The sequence below is a fragment of the Rhineura floridana genome, chromosome 9 (assembly GCF_030035675.1).
Source record: "Rhineura floridana isolate rRhiFlo1 chromosome 9, rRhiFlo1.hap2, whole genome shotgun sequence".
NCBI lineage: Eukaryota > Metazoa > Chordata > Lepidosauria > Squamata > Rhineuridae > Rhineura > Rhineura floridana.
The window spans coordinates 122,844,534-122,857,684 of record NC_084488.1 but is presented as its reverse complement, the minus strand read 5'-3'; the positions used below and the strand labels follow the sequence as shown (position 1 = coordinate 122,857,684).

Sequence of the window (13,151 nt, the reverse complement as noted above, 5' to 3'; positions counted from 1 at the left end):
AGAAGAAGACTCAAACCACAAACATAATAGGCAAATGCATTTAGCAAGCAGTAAACCCAGTAAGAACACAAAACAATCCAAAACCGTGTCTCGGTAGAGCTGAACAACCAAGATGGAACTTATATACTGAGGAAGGATTTATGACCTCATCAAATGATGAAGGCCTAATCAGGCCTAATAAAAGACTTTGCTTGTGCCTCTATGGTAATAAGAAGCCTGAAATATTATGATGCAGCTTCAGCTCTGCCTAAAAACGAAAGCAATCTGTAAACGCTCTAAAGAAACAGAATAGGGAAGCTGTGGTCAGCAGTAAGATTTCACAGCAAGCAAACAATTAAAAGCTGTCTAATACCATCCTCTGAATAGCATCCATAGTTTCCTAGCTGGCACATGGATGGGCAGGGCAAAATATGTAAAGTGACCACCCTGAATGTGTAAGATATTACTATACATGGTTATAAGGTATGCTTTTTGCACTGTGACATATGTATGATGTGTAGCCCCTTTAAAAGCTCTGCTCTGCATATTTTGGGTAGAGATGGTCATACTGACCCCTCTCTCCTAATGGTCCATTGGTATATTTATTTCGCAATAAACTCTGTCCTTTGGAGCACAATCAAATGATTGGAGAGTATTCCTTCCACAATACAAACAGGAAGTCCAAATTCTGTATAGTGTTCACTTCTCACTGTTAGGCCACCGTTTTGGATTGTTTGCTGATTCATATTGGCTGTTCAGCACTGTTGAACAACCAGGAAAAATGGAAATGGACTGCCTTGAAGTCGATCCCGACTTATGGTGACCCTATGAATAGGGTGTTCATGGTAAGCGGTGTTCAGAGGGGGTTTACCATCGCCTCCCTCTGAGGGTAGTCCTCTCCAGCTCGCTAGGGCCTGCTCAGCTTGCCACAGCTGCACAAGTCAGCCCCTTCCTGGTCCGCAACTGCCAGCTAGGGGCAACTGGGCTCCTTGGGACTATGCAGCTTGCCCACGGCTGCACAGGTGGCAGGGCACGTCACCCCTGAGCCACTCGCTGTGGGGGTGATCTTTAGCTGGCCCTTGACACCCAGGAGACATGAGTGGGGATTTGAACTCATAGACTCTGAACTCCCAGCCAGGCTCTCTTCCCCAGTATGAAACCCTATTAATTGTATATGCACTTCCTTATTAACGCACCATTCTTGTTATTTATTGGGCCATAACTTGGTTATTCTGTATGTTTGTTTGAGGGACCCCTTCCTTTAGTTTGTCATCAGTGGCTACTAGTCATGATGGGTATATACTACCTCCAGAACCAGAGACAGCTTACTTCTGAATTATCAGTGGGCAGTGGGAGAGGGCTGTTGCCCCCATAGCCTACTTGTCAGCTTCCCAGAGGGGCATCTCGTTGAGGAAAGGATGGTGGACTAGATGGGCCATTGGCCTGATCCATCAGCCCAGGCTCTTCTTAAGTTCTGGTTCTTATGGCAAAAGGCACCACCAAAGACCCTGGCAGTGCACCTTCATTTATCCGCACCTGAGAGAGAGAGAGAGAGAGAGAGAGAGAGAGAGAGAGAAAGACTGCATCTTCACTGCTCGTCCATCCCAATCTGGTCATTCCCATCTGGTCAAGCAAGACTCTTTCCCCTCATGTAGCTTGATGCTTCCCTCAACTCCCCTTTTCTTTGCCCTGTTAGCTTTCGACGGGGACTACTGGCGCCTACTAAATCCTGGTGAGTACGAGGTCACAGCTGCAGCTGAGGGCTACCACCCAGTCACCCGGAGCTGCCGTGTCTCTTATGAGGACAACCCCACCATCTGTGACTTCCGCCTGACAAAGACACCCAAGCAACGGCTGAGGGAGATCCTGGCCAAAGGCGGGAAGATCCCCAAGGACCTCATCTTGCGCCTTCGTCAGCTGCGGCTGCGCAAACTGCGGTCCCAGAGACGGGCCCAGTGAGGGGGGACCATTCAACCATCTCCAGGTTTCTCCTGAACAAGGAAGATGTTGTCGGATTTTGGATATCTAGTTATTGACACACGTGCCGTTGGCCTACAAACAATGCGTGATTTCTGGCCTTTGGGGCAAATAGATATAAATCAGCCCCAATATTTGTCCAGGCAAGTTGTTCCCACCATCCCAAGCACTCATGGTAATATTTTTTTTCCTATTTTTGGTATTGTGCTTGCCAGCTTGGCTGGTTTGGTAATTGGCACCCACTAAGAACTATACATTTTACAGTCATACTTATTAAGGAGATCTTAAAAAACAATACTGACTTTCTAAATAGACCTGCTTGGGTTTAAGCATATCTATACATTCCTCTCCTGGAAGCCCTTCCTTCTAATCCCAGAATTGTGGGAGCTGGTTGTAGCTGCTCAATGGCTAATACAAAGCACTCTGCTCATGCACCAAGAAACTCTTGTCCTTTATTGCTTCACACGTCCCAGGGTTGAACCCTGGCATTGACAGCCACTTCCAGGTGAGCCCTGAAGCCATCTTAAATTCTAGTTCAAAATAACATCACCTATCCAAATGCAAGCTAGTGTGCTTTTCCTTGTCCAACTGAATTACCACAGGACTAACCTGTGTGTGGATTTTCAATGATTTATCAGGAGTGGGTGTCAGTTCAAGGGAAACGAAACTGGGGGGGGTAGGTGTAAATCCCACCCCAAAAAAGCATTTGGCCAGAACCGGAGAGAGCTCCTGTGCCTTTAAGAGTGGCAGTGAAGGAGAAATAATGCCCTCAGGTGAGGCTTCCGCCATCACTCCCCCGCTCTGCTGGGAAAAGCCTCTCCTGGGGTGGGGGATCTCCCTCCTATAGAATGCTTAAAGGGATAGGAACACTCTCAAGGGATCAAACTTGGCAAGTGAAATAAAATTCCCACAAGAATTTCTTGAGAGTCAGGTGCTGACACCACAATTCTCCCAGTGGCAACAAATGTCATTGGGGCGCAGGCTTCTGAGCTCAGTGGAGGCCCTGATCCTGAGGGCACATCTGCATTTTCTTTCTTCTGAGGACCCGATTCACGCAAACAGTGCTGGCCTCCCTTAGCATCGTTCAGCCTTCTCTAACCTGGCGCCCTCCACATGTTTTGGACTACCACTGTCATCATCCCTGATCCATTTTACTAGGCTGGCTGGGGCTGATGGGAGTCCCAAAATATCTGGAAGGCTCCATATTGGGTGAAGGCTGGCATAATTGATCAAGACTATCAGCCCAGGAATTATAGCCGCCATAACTGGAAACAATGACAACTCACCCATGGCTCTGTGCATGTGCGTGGAATTCCAAGGTGATGCCAACCCATTTCAAAATGGCAGCACCCGTAGACAAGGGTAGAGAAATTAGGGATATGGCCAAGTTGCCCCTTCCGCAGTGGATATCTCTCCCCTAGAGCTTTATGTATTGTCTGTATAATTTTCTTGAATACGAGGGCTGTGTGTGTGTGTGTGTGCATCATGACACCTGCACAAACCAATGCCGTGCAACTCTTGTTCTGATGGGCAGGCCCTGACTTGAACATGCCGTGAACAGTTGCCTTGGTTTTCCAAGGCCTATGGGTTGGGGGGGGGGATGTGCCCTGCCTAGCAGCATCAACCGGGAAGGAGGAGCCTAGTTTTGAGAGAACTGTTTCAAATGAAAATGCTGGCATTGGAGTGCCCTTGCGAGTCAAGCGGCACGCAAACTGTTACTGTTACCAAATAAACTTTTTGCTATTTAACCTTCCCAAGCCTGCTTCATGTGGAGTCACTTCATCTTCACTTACCTTCCTGTGGGTGGGTAGTTGGGATTCAATCCAGATAGGCTTGCTGGCTTAGGGGAAGGGCCAGAGGTCAGTGGTAGAGCAACTGTTTTGCATGCAGAAGGTCTGCAGTTCAATCCCCAGCACCTCCCAGGAGGCCTGAGATGGACTCCCTCCATGAAACCTTGGGGAGCCGTGGCCACCTAGTCAGTGTAGTCCATTGTTGGGAACCTCAGGCCCAGAAGCCAAATGCAGCCTGCTAGGCCTCTCTGTGCCTCTAGACTTTCCCCAGGCATATACCTCCTTTGCAGGCTGCACCCCTCACTGTCCCTAGTTTGCACCCTGCTCAAGTGCCTTGAACTAATATAATTCCTCTTGCTTGTTTGAGTGGAGGCTAGGGAGGTGTTTATGCAGGAACTTCTGGTTTTTGTGTTGTTGGAATGTGCCACAGTACAAAGGGAAGCGATGCATCTGTGGCTCACCCAATTTTTGCTTTTGGACCTTGCCACTACATGTATGTGGCTCCCAGAAGGTTGCCCATGAGGTAATGTGGCCCTCAGGCTTAAAAAGGTTCCCCATCCCTTGGGCAGACAGCATGACGTCCGAAGCTATGGTCTGAAGGCACATGAGGCCACCACCTTGCTGAAGCTAAGTAGGTTTGGGTTCGGTCAGTGCCTGGATGGGAGACTGCTTGGGAACCACATGCATGCCGCCTTGGATTCCATGGTGAAAAAAAGGCGGGGTATAAATATAATAAATAAATACTTATGGACTGCCTTCAAGGCAACCCTATAAATAGGGTTTTGTTGGCAAGCAGTATTCAGAGGGGGTTTACCATTGCCTTCCTCTGAGGCTGAGAGGTAGTGACTGGCCCAAGGCCACCCAGTAAGCTTCATGGCTGTGTGGGGATTCGACCCTGGTCTCCCAGGTCATAGTCCAGCACTCTTAACCACTACACCACAGTGGTTCTCAAATAAATAGTATAAGGCAGCTTATCTTCCTATGCCAAATGGCCAATTCACCCAAAAGAATAGCATTCTAAAACCAGTGTTGCTGTTTGTCAAACCAGCAACAAGCCACTACATGATCATTACATTTACAAAAATGTAAAAATGTTGAAAAACAAACAGTATAGGGGTAATGAAAAACAAGTGTTTTGGTGCCAAAAATCCAAGCCCATCCTGTCCTTGCCTGCCACCTTCTGTTCGGAGTTGTATACAAGTCTGTACACAGACAGAACACATTTACATCTCCCCTGATCTACTGCTGAGCGAGGCAGATTCTTCAACAATAAGGGACATGGTAAGAATTCAAATAGCCAAATGTGTAAACTGTCCTGAAAACTGATGCTGAAGCATGGAATACAAATCCCTTAATCATTATTTTTAAGGTTATTAATTTAAAAGCAGAATAATGAAGAATCAAACAGCTTAAATCATACACATGAAGATAACTTTAAAAGTACTTTGTAGATGAATAAAAGTTACAGAAATGATAAACATTTCAAAGACCACCAACGCAGAGCACAACAATAAGGCAAACACCACAGGGTGATAATGCATTTTTATTTGGACAAACCAAGACACCACATAATCGTGAACTAGTCTTCTTCTTTCAGTCTAGATATTGAACAAAATGGAGGGGATAGTTTGAATCCTGTCTAGACATACACTGTTGTTGCTCAGAATTCTGCAATTCATAACAGTCATGCAGCTTGCTCCTCTGCTTATCTACTCAGAAGTAAACTCATTATGCTCAGTGGGGCTTAGTCCTGAGGAAGGGTGGACACAACTGCAGCCTTAAGATGGACTGAAGGCGTTATGCAGGTGCAATTGGTCTTACAAGATACAAGGAGCCAGATTGTGCCCAGAGTTACTAAAACAAAAAAGTAAGAATGGTTGTTCTCCCCGTTTATTTTCATAATTGTGATGGTGGACGGAAGGAAAAAGTGAGTTCTTCATCACATGCATCTGATGGCTTTACACCAAAGTCACTAGTCTATTATTGAATTAGGGGTGAGGGTTGCCAAGTCCACTCTTCATTCATTCATTGGCGATCGCTCACGGCTATATCTAGCTAACTCATGCTCAGAGTAGTCCATTGAAATCAGCGGACTTGAGTTAGTCATGACTAACTGGTCTATTGATTTCACAGGGTCAGTATAGTTTACAGCGCAATCCTAACCAGGTTAGGGCTGATGCCTCAGTTGGATACAACCCTAAGGCTGCAATCCTAAACACGCTTACCTGGGAGAAAGCTCCATTGAACTCAGTGGGACTTGCTTCTGAGTAGACATATATAGGGTTTTGCTGCAATCTACCTTCCCACCTCAAGGCTTGTCTATGTGAAAACTGGAGGGCTGAACTCATTGAAGTACTACTCAGAGTAAGCCTACTGAAATTACTGAGTAAGTTAGTCATGCCTATGAACTTCAATGGGTCTACTCTGAGTAGGACCAGCACTGAATACAGCCCAATATATGTAAGGCCTCCCCGACCACGACATATATTCAGAGCACTCTCAGCGTCCTGGCTTCCCCTAAAGAATCCTGGAAACTGTAGTTTACCCCAAACAGCGCTAAAGTTCCCAGCACGTTTGCCAAACTACAGTTCCCAGGATTCTTTGCGGGGGGAGGGAGGGGAAAGTGGCCGTTGAAAGTGGCATCACAACGGGTGTTTTAAAGCTGTGGCGGGGGAGGGAATTCAGGCTGCCATCCTAACCCCACTTGCCGGGAGTAAGCCCCACCGAACTCAGTGGGGCTTACTTCCGAGTAGGCATGGCTACGACGGCGCTGTTAGCCTCCCCACACCCACCCGTCTTTCTTTCACCAAAAGCACCCACCAGCTTGTCTAGCCGGCTGAGACAGGGTCTACTCTATGGTTCCTGCCATCGAGATGAGAGCCTTTCCCTTCGGCTTCCGCTGATTGGCTGTGGAGGCGGAAGCGCCGGCCCACGAGGACCAGGTGAGGCTCTCTTCTCCCCCCGCCCCCCTCCGTGGCAAGAGATCACGTAGGAGGCGTCGTCATCGCCGCGAGGCAAGTCGTGGGAGGCGCTGCTGCTGTGGGGTAGGAAGGTGAGGGAGGGGGCGCTGTGGAGGGAGGGGAAAGGTTAAAGGTGAGGGAGGGGGCGCTGCAGGGGGAAGGTGAGGGAGGGGGCGCTGTGGGGGGAGGGGAAAGGTTAAAGGGGAGGGAGGGGGCGCTGCAGGGGGAGGGAAAAGGTTGAAGGTGAGGGAGGGGGCGCTGCAGGGGGAAGGTGAGGGAGGGGGCGCTGTGGGGGGAGGGGAAAGGTTAAAGGGGAGGGAGGGAGGGAGGGAGGGGGCGCTGCAGGGGGAAGGTGAGGGAGGGGGCGCTGTGAGGGGAGGGGAAAGGTTAAAGGGGAGGGAGGGAGGGGGCGCTGCAGGGGGAAGGTGAGGGAGGGGGCGCTGTGGGGGGAGGGGAAAGGTTAAAGGGGAGGGAGGGAGGGGGCGCTGCAGGGGGAAGGTGAGGGAGGGGGCGCTGTGGGGGGAGCAGTGTGTGCACTGAAGGAGGGGTACACTGCAGTGGGAAGGCTGTGCTGAAGGTTGCCACACAGGGGAGGACCAGGATCTCTTCTCGATCGTCCCAGAGTGCAGGACACGGAATAATGGGCTTAAGTTACAGGAAGCCAGATTTTGGCTGAACATCAGGGAAAATGGCCTAACTGTTAGAGCTGTATGACAGTGGAACCAATGACCTCAGGAGGTGGTGGGCTCTCCACCACTGGAGGCCTTCAAGAGGCAGCCAGACAGCCACCTGTTGGGTGTACTTTAATTTGGATTCCTGCATTGAACAAGGTGATGGCCTCATAGGCCCTTTCCAACTCTACGATTCTATGACTCTATGGTGGGGATGGCAAAGAAGAGTCCAGCTTCTGAGTCAGGCCAAAGGGTCCAGCATCTCATTTTTAACAATGGCTGAGCAGGTGCCTCTTCTAGGAAGCCCAAATGCACGAACTGAGCCCAATAGCAGCTCCTGAGATTCCCAACAACAGGTATTCAGAGGCACGATTCATTTAGCAGTGGAGGCAGAGCATGTATGGATGGCTGGTAACCTTTGATTCTCCATGGATTTGCGTAATCCTTTTTAAAATCCAAGTTGGTGGCCATCACTTCCTCTTGTGGGAGCGAATTCCATAGTTTAACTATGAGCTGTGTGAAGAAGTACTTCTTTTTGTCTGTCCTGAATCTTCCAACATTCAGCTTCTTTGAATGTCCACGAGTTCTATTGTTATGAGAGAGGGAGAAAAGCATTTGTCTTTCCTTTCTCCATGTCATGCATAATTTTATGCATTTCCGTTGTGTCTCCTCTTACTTTTTCTCTAAATCTCCAGAAGTTTCAACCTTTTCTCATTAGGAAATTGCTCCAACCCCCTGATCATTTTGCTTGCCCTGTTCTGAACTTTTTCCAGCTCCTCAGTATCACATGTAGAGGGATACCGTGACTGTAGGGTTGGCCTGAGGAGTGATTTTGGTTGGGCCGTTCTCATCTCCATTCTCCAGATCTCCCTTGGAGGTGGCATGCAGAGGGGCCTCAGATGAGACTGGGGAGCTTTATATGGAGAAAGGCAGGCCTAAAATATAGAAGATCATGGCCTCATTGGGGGGTAGGAAAGACTGACCCTTGCAGCTAATATCTAACAAATGTATCTTCATGCCTCTGGCGAGCTTTGGCTCTCCACACGAGTTTAGAGGTGGGGAAGGGAGGACGGTTGGCACTCGCCTTGTACTGCATTTAAACACTCTCAGCACCTCTGAGTCTTAGTGCCATCTGGAAGGCAAGATCCTGCCCCTCCTCAGTTGGGAGATGCACAGGGTCGTGATGACCACAAAAGTGTGGCTGCGATGAGGCCAGCCAAAACTTGTGTCCCTTCCTTGCCACAACAGGAAGACAACAGCATTGGCCCATTGTTAATATGCTGTATCGTCCCTCCAGTCGGTCTACTTGATAGCCAAGGCCTTAGGCTGTGCTTGGTATTATTCTGCTCCACAAACGCACACAAACACATTTTGTTTGTTTAACAGGATATACACCACTTAATGATTAAAACTTGTAAGCAGTTTACAGTATTTGCATTTGTTTATCCTCCTGCGATAACAGCTTTTTCTTTTTTTTGCTTTCTGTTTGTTGATTCCAGTATTCTCCTGCTAGCCTAGGTCCTCTCTGCAACGGTGCCCATCTCTGGCCATTGCACCATGGTGACGTACCACATCCGTGAGTACCGTACTGAGGACTATGAGATGGCGCGTGACTTATTTGCCACGGGGATGAGTGAGTACGTGCCCACTCTGTGCGTGCACATGCTGAAACAGCCCTGGCTGATCCTAGTCCTGGCCTGCACCTTCTGCCTGCTCCTGTCCAGCTCCAGATCACTCCTCCTCCCCATCCTTGCTGTCACCCTGCTGCTGGCCGTGGGTCGGCAACTTCTAGGCTATATCTGGTCAATGTACATCGACCACTGCTTGCAGGAGGACCTGCTGGACATCCATGCCTTTTACCTGAGTGAGAAGGGTGCCTGTTTCTGGGTGGCCGAGGTGGATGAATGTGTGGTGGCCATAGTGGGTGCCAGGCCCTCTGAAGAACATCGGGAGGAACTCATGTTGAAACGCATGTCAGTTCGCAAGGACTACCGAGGCCTTGGCATTGCCAAGGCCCTATGCAAGACAGTGATCTCCTTTGCCCGCAAGCATGGCTACCAGTCAGTGGTGCTGAACACCCTCATGGTGCAGCATGAGGCCCGCACCATGTACGAGGGCATTGGCTTCCATATGTATCACCACTATGTCCTACCCACCATCTATGGCAGATTGGCCAACTGCACCGTTTCCAAGTACCGATATGATATCCCCTCTGTGGACTGAGTGGAGAAACCAGGGAATGGTCTGTGGTGACTGTCTGGATCTAGCCTTCCATCCCTCTGTCCCTCGGGCATTTGGTTCAGCGGATTATGAAGGATGGAGAAAATATGGAGCAGTTAACTTTGGTGCTGAGCAATGGGCTGTGTCTCCAATTCTGAACACTGAGCATTAATTTTCCAGGTCGTTGCAGAGGGCATTTGCTGGCCGGGCAGGTTTCATGGAATTCTAGTAATGAAGGATATTAACAAAAAGCATTTTCAGAAGGTTCCTTTTCACTTCCATTGTGTTTGGAGGAAATTGGGGATACTGATTTGGAATGTGGGGATGTGGCTTGCAGAACAGGTTTTCATTGCTGAAGAAAGTGGCCTTCTCCACTGGCCCTGATGTTCTACCTTGGCCTCGTATCAGCAATTCTAAGCTTTCACAGAAGCTGCTGTTGTCTTTTTTCTTGAGGTCCATTCGTGATACTTGTGGCAAGTGACTGGCCAAGGAGCTAGAGTGTCAGAAGCGACTGTTGTTGGGTACCATTTTTTGCCTTCTGGGATGGACAGCCCAAAGGCCTTGTCATCACACCACCTTGCTGCTGAAATTTCTGTTTGTTTCCTTGGGGCATGCAGCACATTGCACTCTGCATCAGCTTGAATGCACAGGAAATTCATTCTTTCCATCACAATCTTAAATGCAAATCAAAATGTCCTTGTTTTCAGGTAGCGGATCGTTCTGGAGCATAAACGTCTTAACAGCTTTCATTCTGACCAGCTAATAACTACATCAATTGGCTTTGGAGGAAGTCTGTGTCTCTGGTGTGTGTTTTTACACATGATCCTGTCTGAGGAGATTTTACCTATTTCCCACATTAGGGTCCCAAAATTGTTACTACTTTTTCTGTACCAAAAGCCAAGAATGAATTTATACAGTGCAGAGGTACAGGGAAATCTCCTTAGAAATTTATTCTAAATTACAAAGCCACAAACACTTGCTTTCAGCCCTCTGATCACACTGGTTGCCCATTTCCCCAGATGATTAGGAGGTTGGAGCAACCAACCCATGAGGAACAGTTACATCTTTTTGAAACTTTTTAGTTTTGAAAGAAGGGTAAGTAAGGGAGGTGTGATAAAGATTTGAGCAATGGTGTCAAAAAAGTGGATTGAGAGGTTTTTCTCCCCCTTGAAATACTAGAACTTGGGATCATCTAATGAAGCTCAGTTGTGAGGTTCAGGAGCGGCAAAAGGAAGCAACATTTCACACAGTGCATGGATTTCACAGCCACAAGATGTGGCAATGGCCACCGACTCAGGTGGCTTTAAAAAGAGGTTAGTTTTGGACTACAACTCCCATGAGCCCCATTCAGGTTTCTACTCACTTGGTTATCCTCACCCAAAACAAATTCATGGAGGATAAAACTATCAATGGCGTCACCCATTTAGTCATGGCTGGTTATATACTATCCCCATGATCAGAGGTGCCTTGCCACTGGGGTACAAGCAGCAGGAAAGGCCTCTTATCCTCCTGTCCTGCTTGTGAGCTTCCTGAAGGTGTCTAGTGGGTCACTGTGGGGAAAGGAGGATGCTGGACTAGATGGACCTTTGCTCTGGCTCAGCAGGGTTGCTCTTGACATTCTTGTGGATGCCATCGCCCCCTCACAGATCCCTTTGAGATCCCTCTTAGAGGGAAAGAACGTTCACGAAGATTCAGTCTGTTTTTGGAAAGACAATAGTGCAGTTGGGGCCCAAATGTCCTACATATTCTTTAACAGCTTCCGTACATTTTGGGAAGGGGATGCTGCCTCTACTGCTGTTGCGTGGATGTTCCTAAGGGAATTGTTGTGCCTGTTTACTATTTCTCTTCAAGCGGTTGTGCCCCCTGTCACTCTGGACACATCACTGGGTGGACAAGGAAGCTGTGGCTGCTGGGGTGTGTGTGTCAGTGCTGTGGAACTTGATGAAATGAAGAAGCTCCTTCTTTGCTCCCAAAGGGTTGCCTCTCTGGTCCTTTCTTCTCATGTGACACTGCAGTCTCCAGTATGTGCAGGCTCAAGGAGAAGCCACAGGCCCGGCTGCCAGGTTCTCTATCGGGCCTGTGGGACTCCTCTGGGGCTCCAACCACTCCCCGGCCACAGCCCTCACTGGCCCTGCTTTGCACCCACATTAAGTGTTTTTTGCCTGTCTCCTGTGTCCTTGGCCTCTGATAATAACTCTTGCTTGCCTTGATGGAGGATACAGAATGGAGCATGGAGAAAGGATCCTACTGTACAAAGGTAAAATTCACATTTATTGGTCTGCCACCTGTCGGGTATGCTTTAATTTGGATTCCTGCATTGAGCAGGGGATTGGACTTGATGGCCTAATAGACCCCTTCCAACTCTCTGATTCTACCTGCTTTGACCTGACCCCTCTGACCACCGGTCCATGGCCCCCAGAAGGGTATGTGGCCCTTGCGCTAAAAAAAGGCTCCACACCCCTCCTGCTTTACCCCTTCAGATGTCAGTCTTTGGGCACATTAGCTATGGTTTGTTGCAAACCCTTTCCATCCCCTTCTTCCAGCTTTAGTGTTGCATCTGAACCAGACTTTTCTCTAAAGTGAATCAGAGCACTTTACCAACTATATTGAACCAAAGGAGGGTTTTCCATGTCAATGAAGAGCTAATGTGATCTTTTCTCAAGCATGAATATTTGCACCCACTTTTGCCAGCCTGTTGCCCTTCAGCTGCTTTGGATTACAAGTCCCATCAGGCACATGGCCAGGCTTGCTGAGGGTGATGGAAGTTGTAGTGCAAAACAGCTGGAGGGCACCAGGTTGGCCAAGGCAGAGTTATGACCTGCCTACTACGCCCAGGCATCTTTGCAGCTCATGGAACTAAACATTGTTCTAGTCTGCCATCTAACTATCCACACATCAGTCAAAGGCATTTCAATTTTGTATGCAACTTTGAGGGGAGGGGCTAGGCTAAGGCAGAGTGAAGGAGAAGGGCAACACTGGAAAGACGACAACCTTGTCTGGCGTGCCTGTATGTCGCAAACTGTTGTGGCTGCTGGTCGCCAGATCTTGCATGGCAGGGCCGGGAACTGTGTTGTCTCAGAGCTGCGTGTGATGGTGGGTCAGAGGCTGCCTACTGGGGGGTGGACATAGTAAATAGTAAAATTTTATTTCAGTCACAGACCAGTACATAGACATAAATAAAAGCATATGAGATACATAAAATCAGGGTTGAATAAAAGATGATAATCAGTACAGGCTTCCTATATAAAAATTGAGCATCAGTTTCCAGCATACAAAGGCAGCAGCACAGAAACTAGCCACTCTTGCTGTAACCTGTGGATTCATGTCTGACGTTTCCAATGGCGATGGCTCCTGGTTGCTGATGTGTGTTAAATGGGGATTTTTTTCAGGTAAAACAAGTTACCCATTAAACTCAATTATCTGCATAAAAAGTTAATGGTGGAAGCAAGCCATTAAAAGTTATCCATTAAAAAGAGTGAATGCTATACATTAACATTGTACAGAAATTCCTTGCATAGCTTTTTTTTTAAAAAAAAAATGTTACCCATTAAGAA

At 48.2% G+C, this 13,151-nt stretch overlaps 2 protein-coding genes across 5 annotated transcripts in view; both read left to right on the top strand.

The window, feature by feature from the left end:
- CPXM1 (carboxypeptidase X, M14 family member 1) overlaps positions 1 to 3,709 on the top strand; it is a 41,981-nt gene extending 38,272 nt beyond the window's left edge. The window contains exon 14 of the mRNA XM_061583614.1: positions 1,676 to 3,709. Coding sequence (XP_061439598.1) covers positions 1,676 to 1,938 — 263 coding nt within the window. The 3' untranslated portion in view covers positions 1,939 to 3,709. The remainder of the gene's footprint in view (positions 1 to 1,675) is intronic.
- A 2,883-nt stretch (positions 3,710 to 6,592) lies between these two features.
- LOC133363903 (probable N-acetyltransferase camello) lies at positions 6,593 to 10,827 on the top strand. Of its 4 annotated transcripts, none has more exons than XM_061583613.1 (2): positions 6,593 to 6,688; positions 8,877 to 10,827. In XM_061583613.1, the coding sequence occupies exon 2, from the start codon at positions 8,935 to 8,937 to the stop codon at positions 9,598 to 9,600; it is 666 nt and encodes a 221-aa protein (XP_061439597.1). In that variant the 5' UTR covers positions 6,593 to 6,688; positions 8,877 to 8,934; the 3' UTR covers positions 9,601 to 10,827. The 4 variants fall into 4 exon arrangements, with proteins under 4 accessions (XP_061439597.1, XP_061439595.1, XP_061439594.1 ...); XM_061583611.1 differs by having other exon boundaries at positions 6,674 to 6,760; XM_061583610.1 differs by lacking the exon at positions 6,593 to 6,688 and adding an exon at positions 6,696 to 6,798.
- The last annotated feature ends 2,324 nt before the right edge of the window (positions 10,828 to 13,151 follow it).

Excerpts from the sequence above, each read along its gene's own strand:
- LOC133363903 (XM_061583613.1), top strand. The coding sequence starts at position 8,935 with ATGGTGACGTACCACATCCGTGAGTACCGTACTGAGGACTATGAGATG.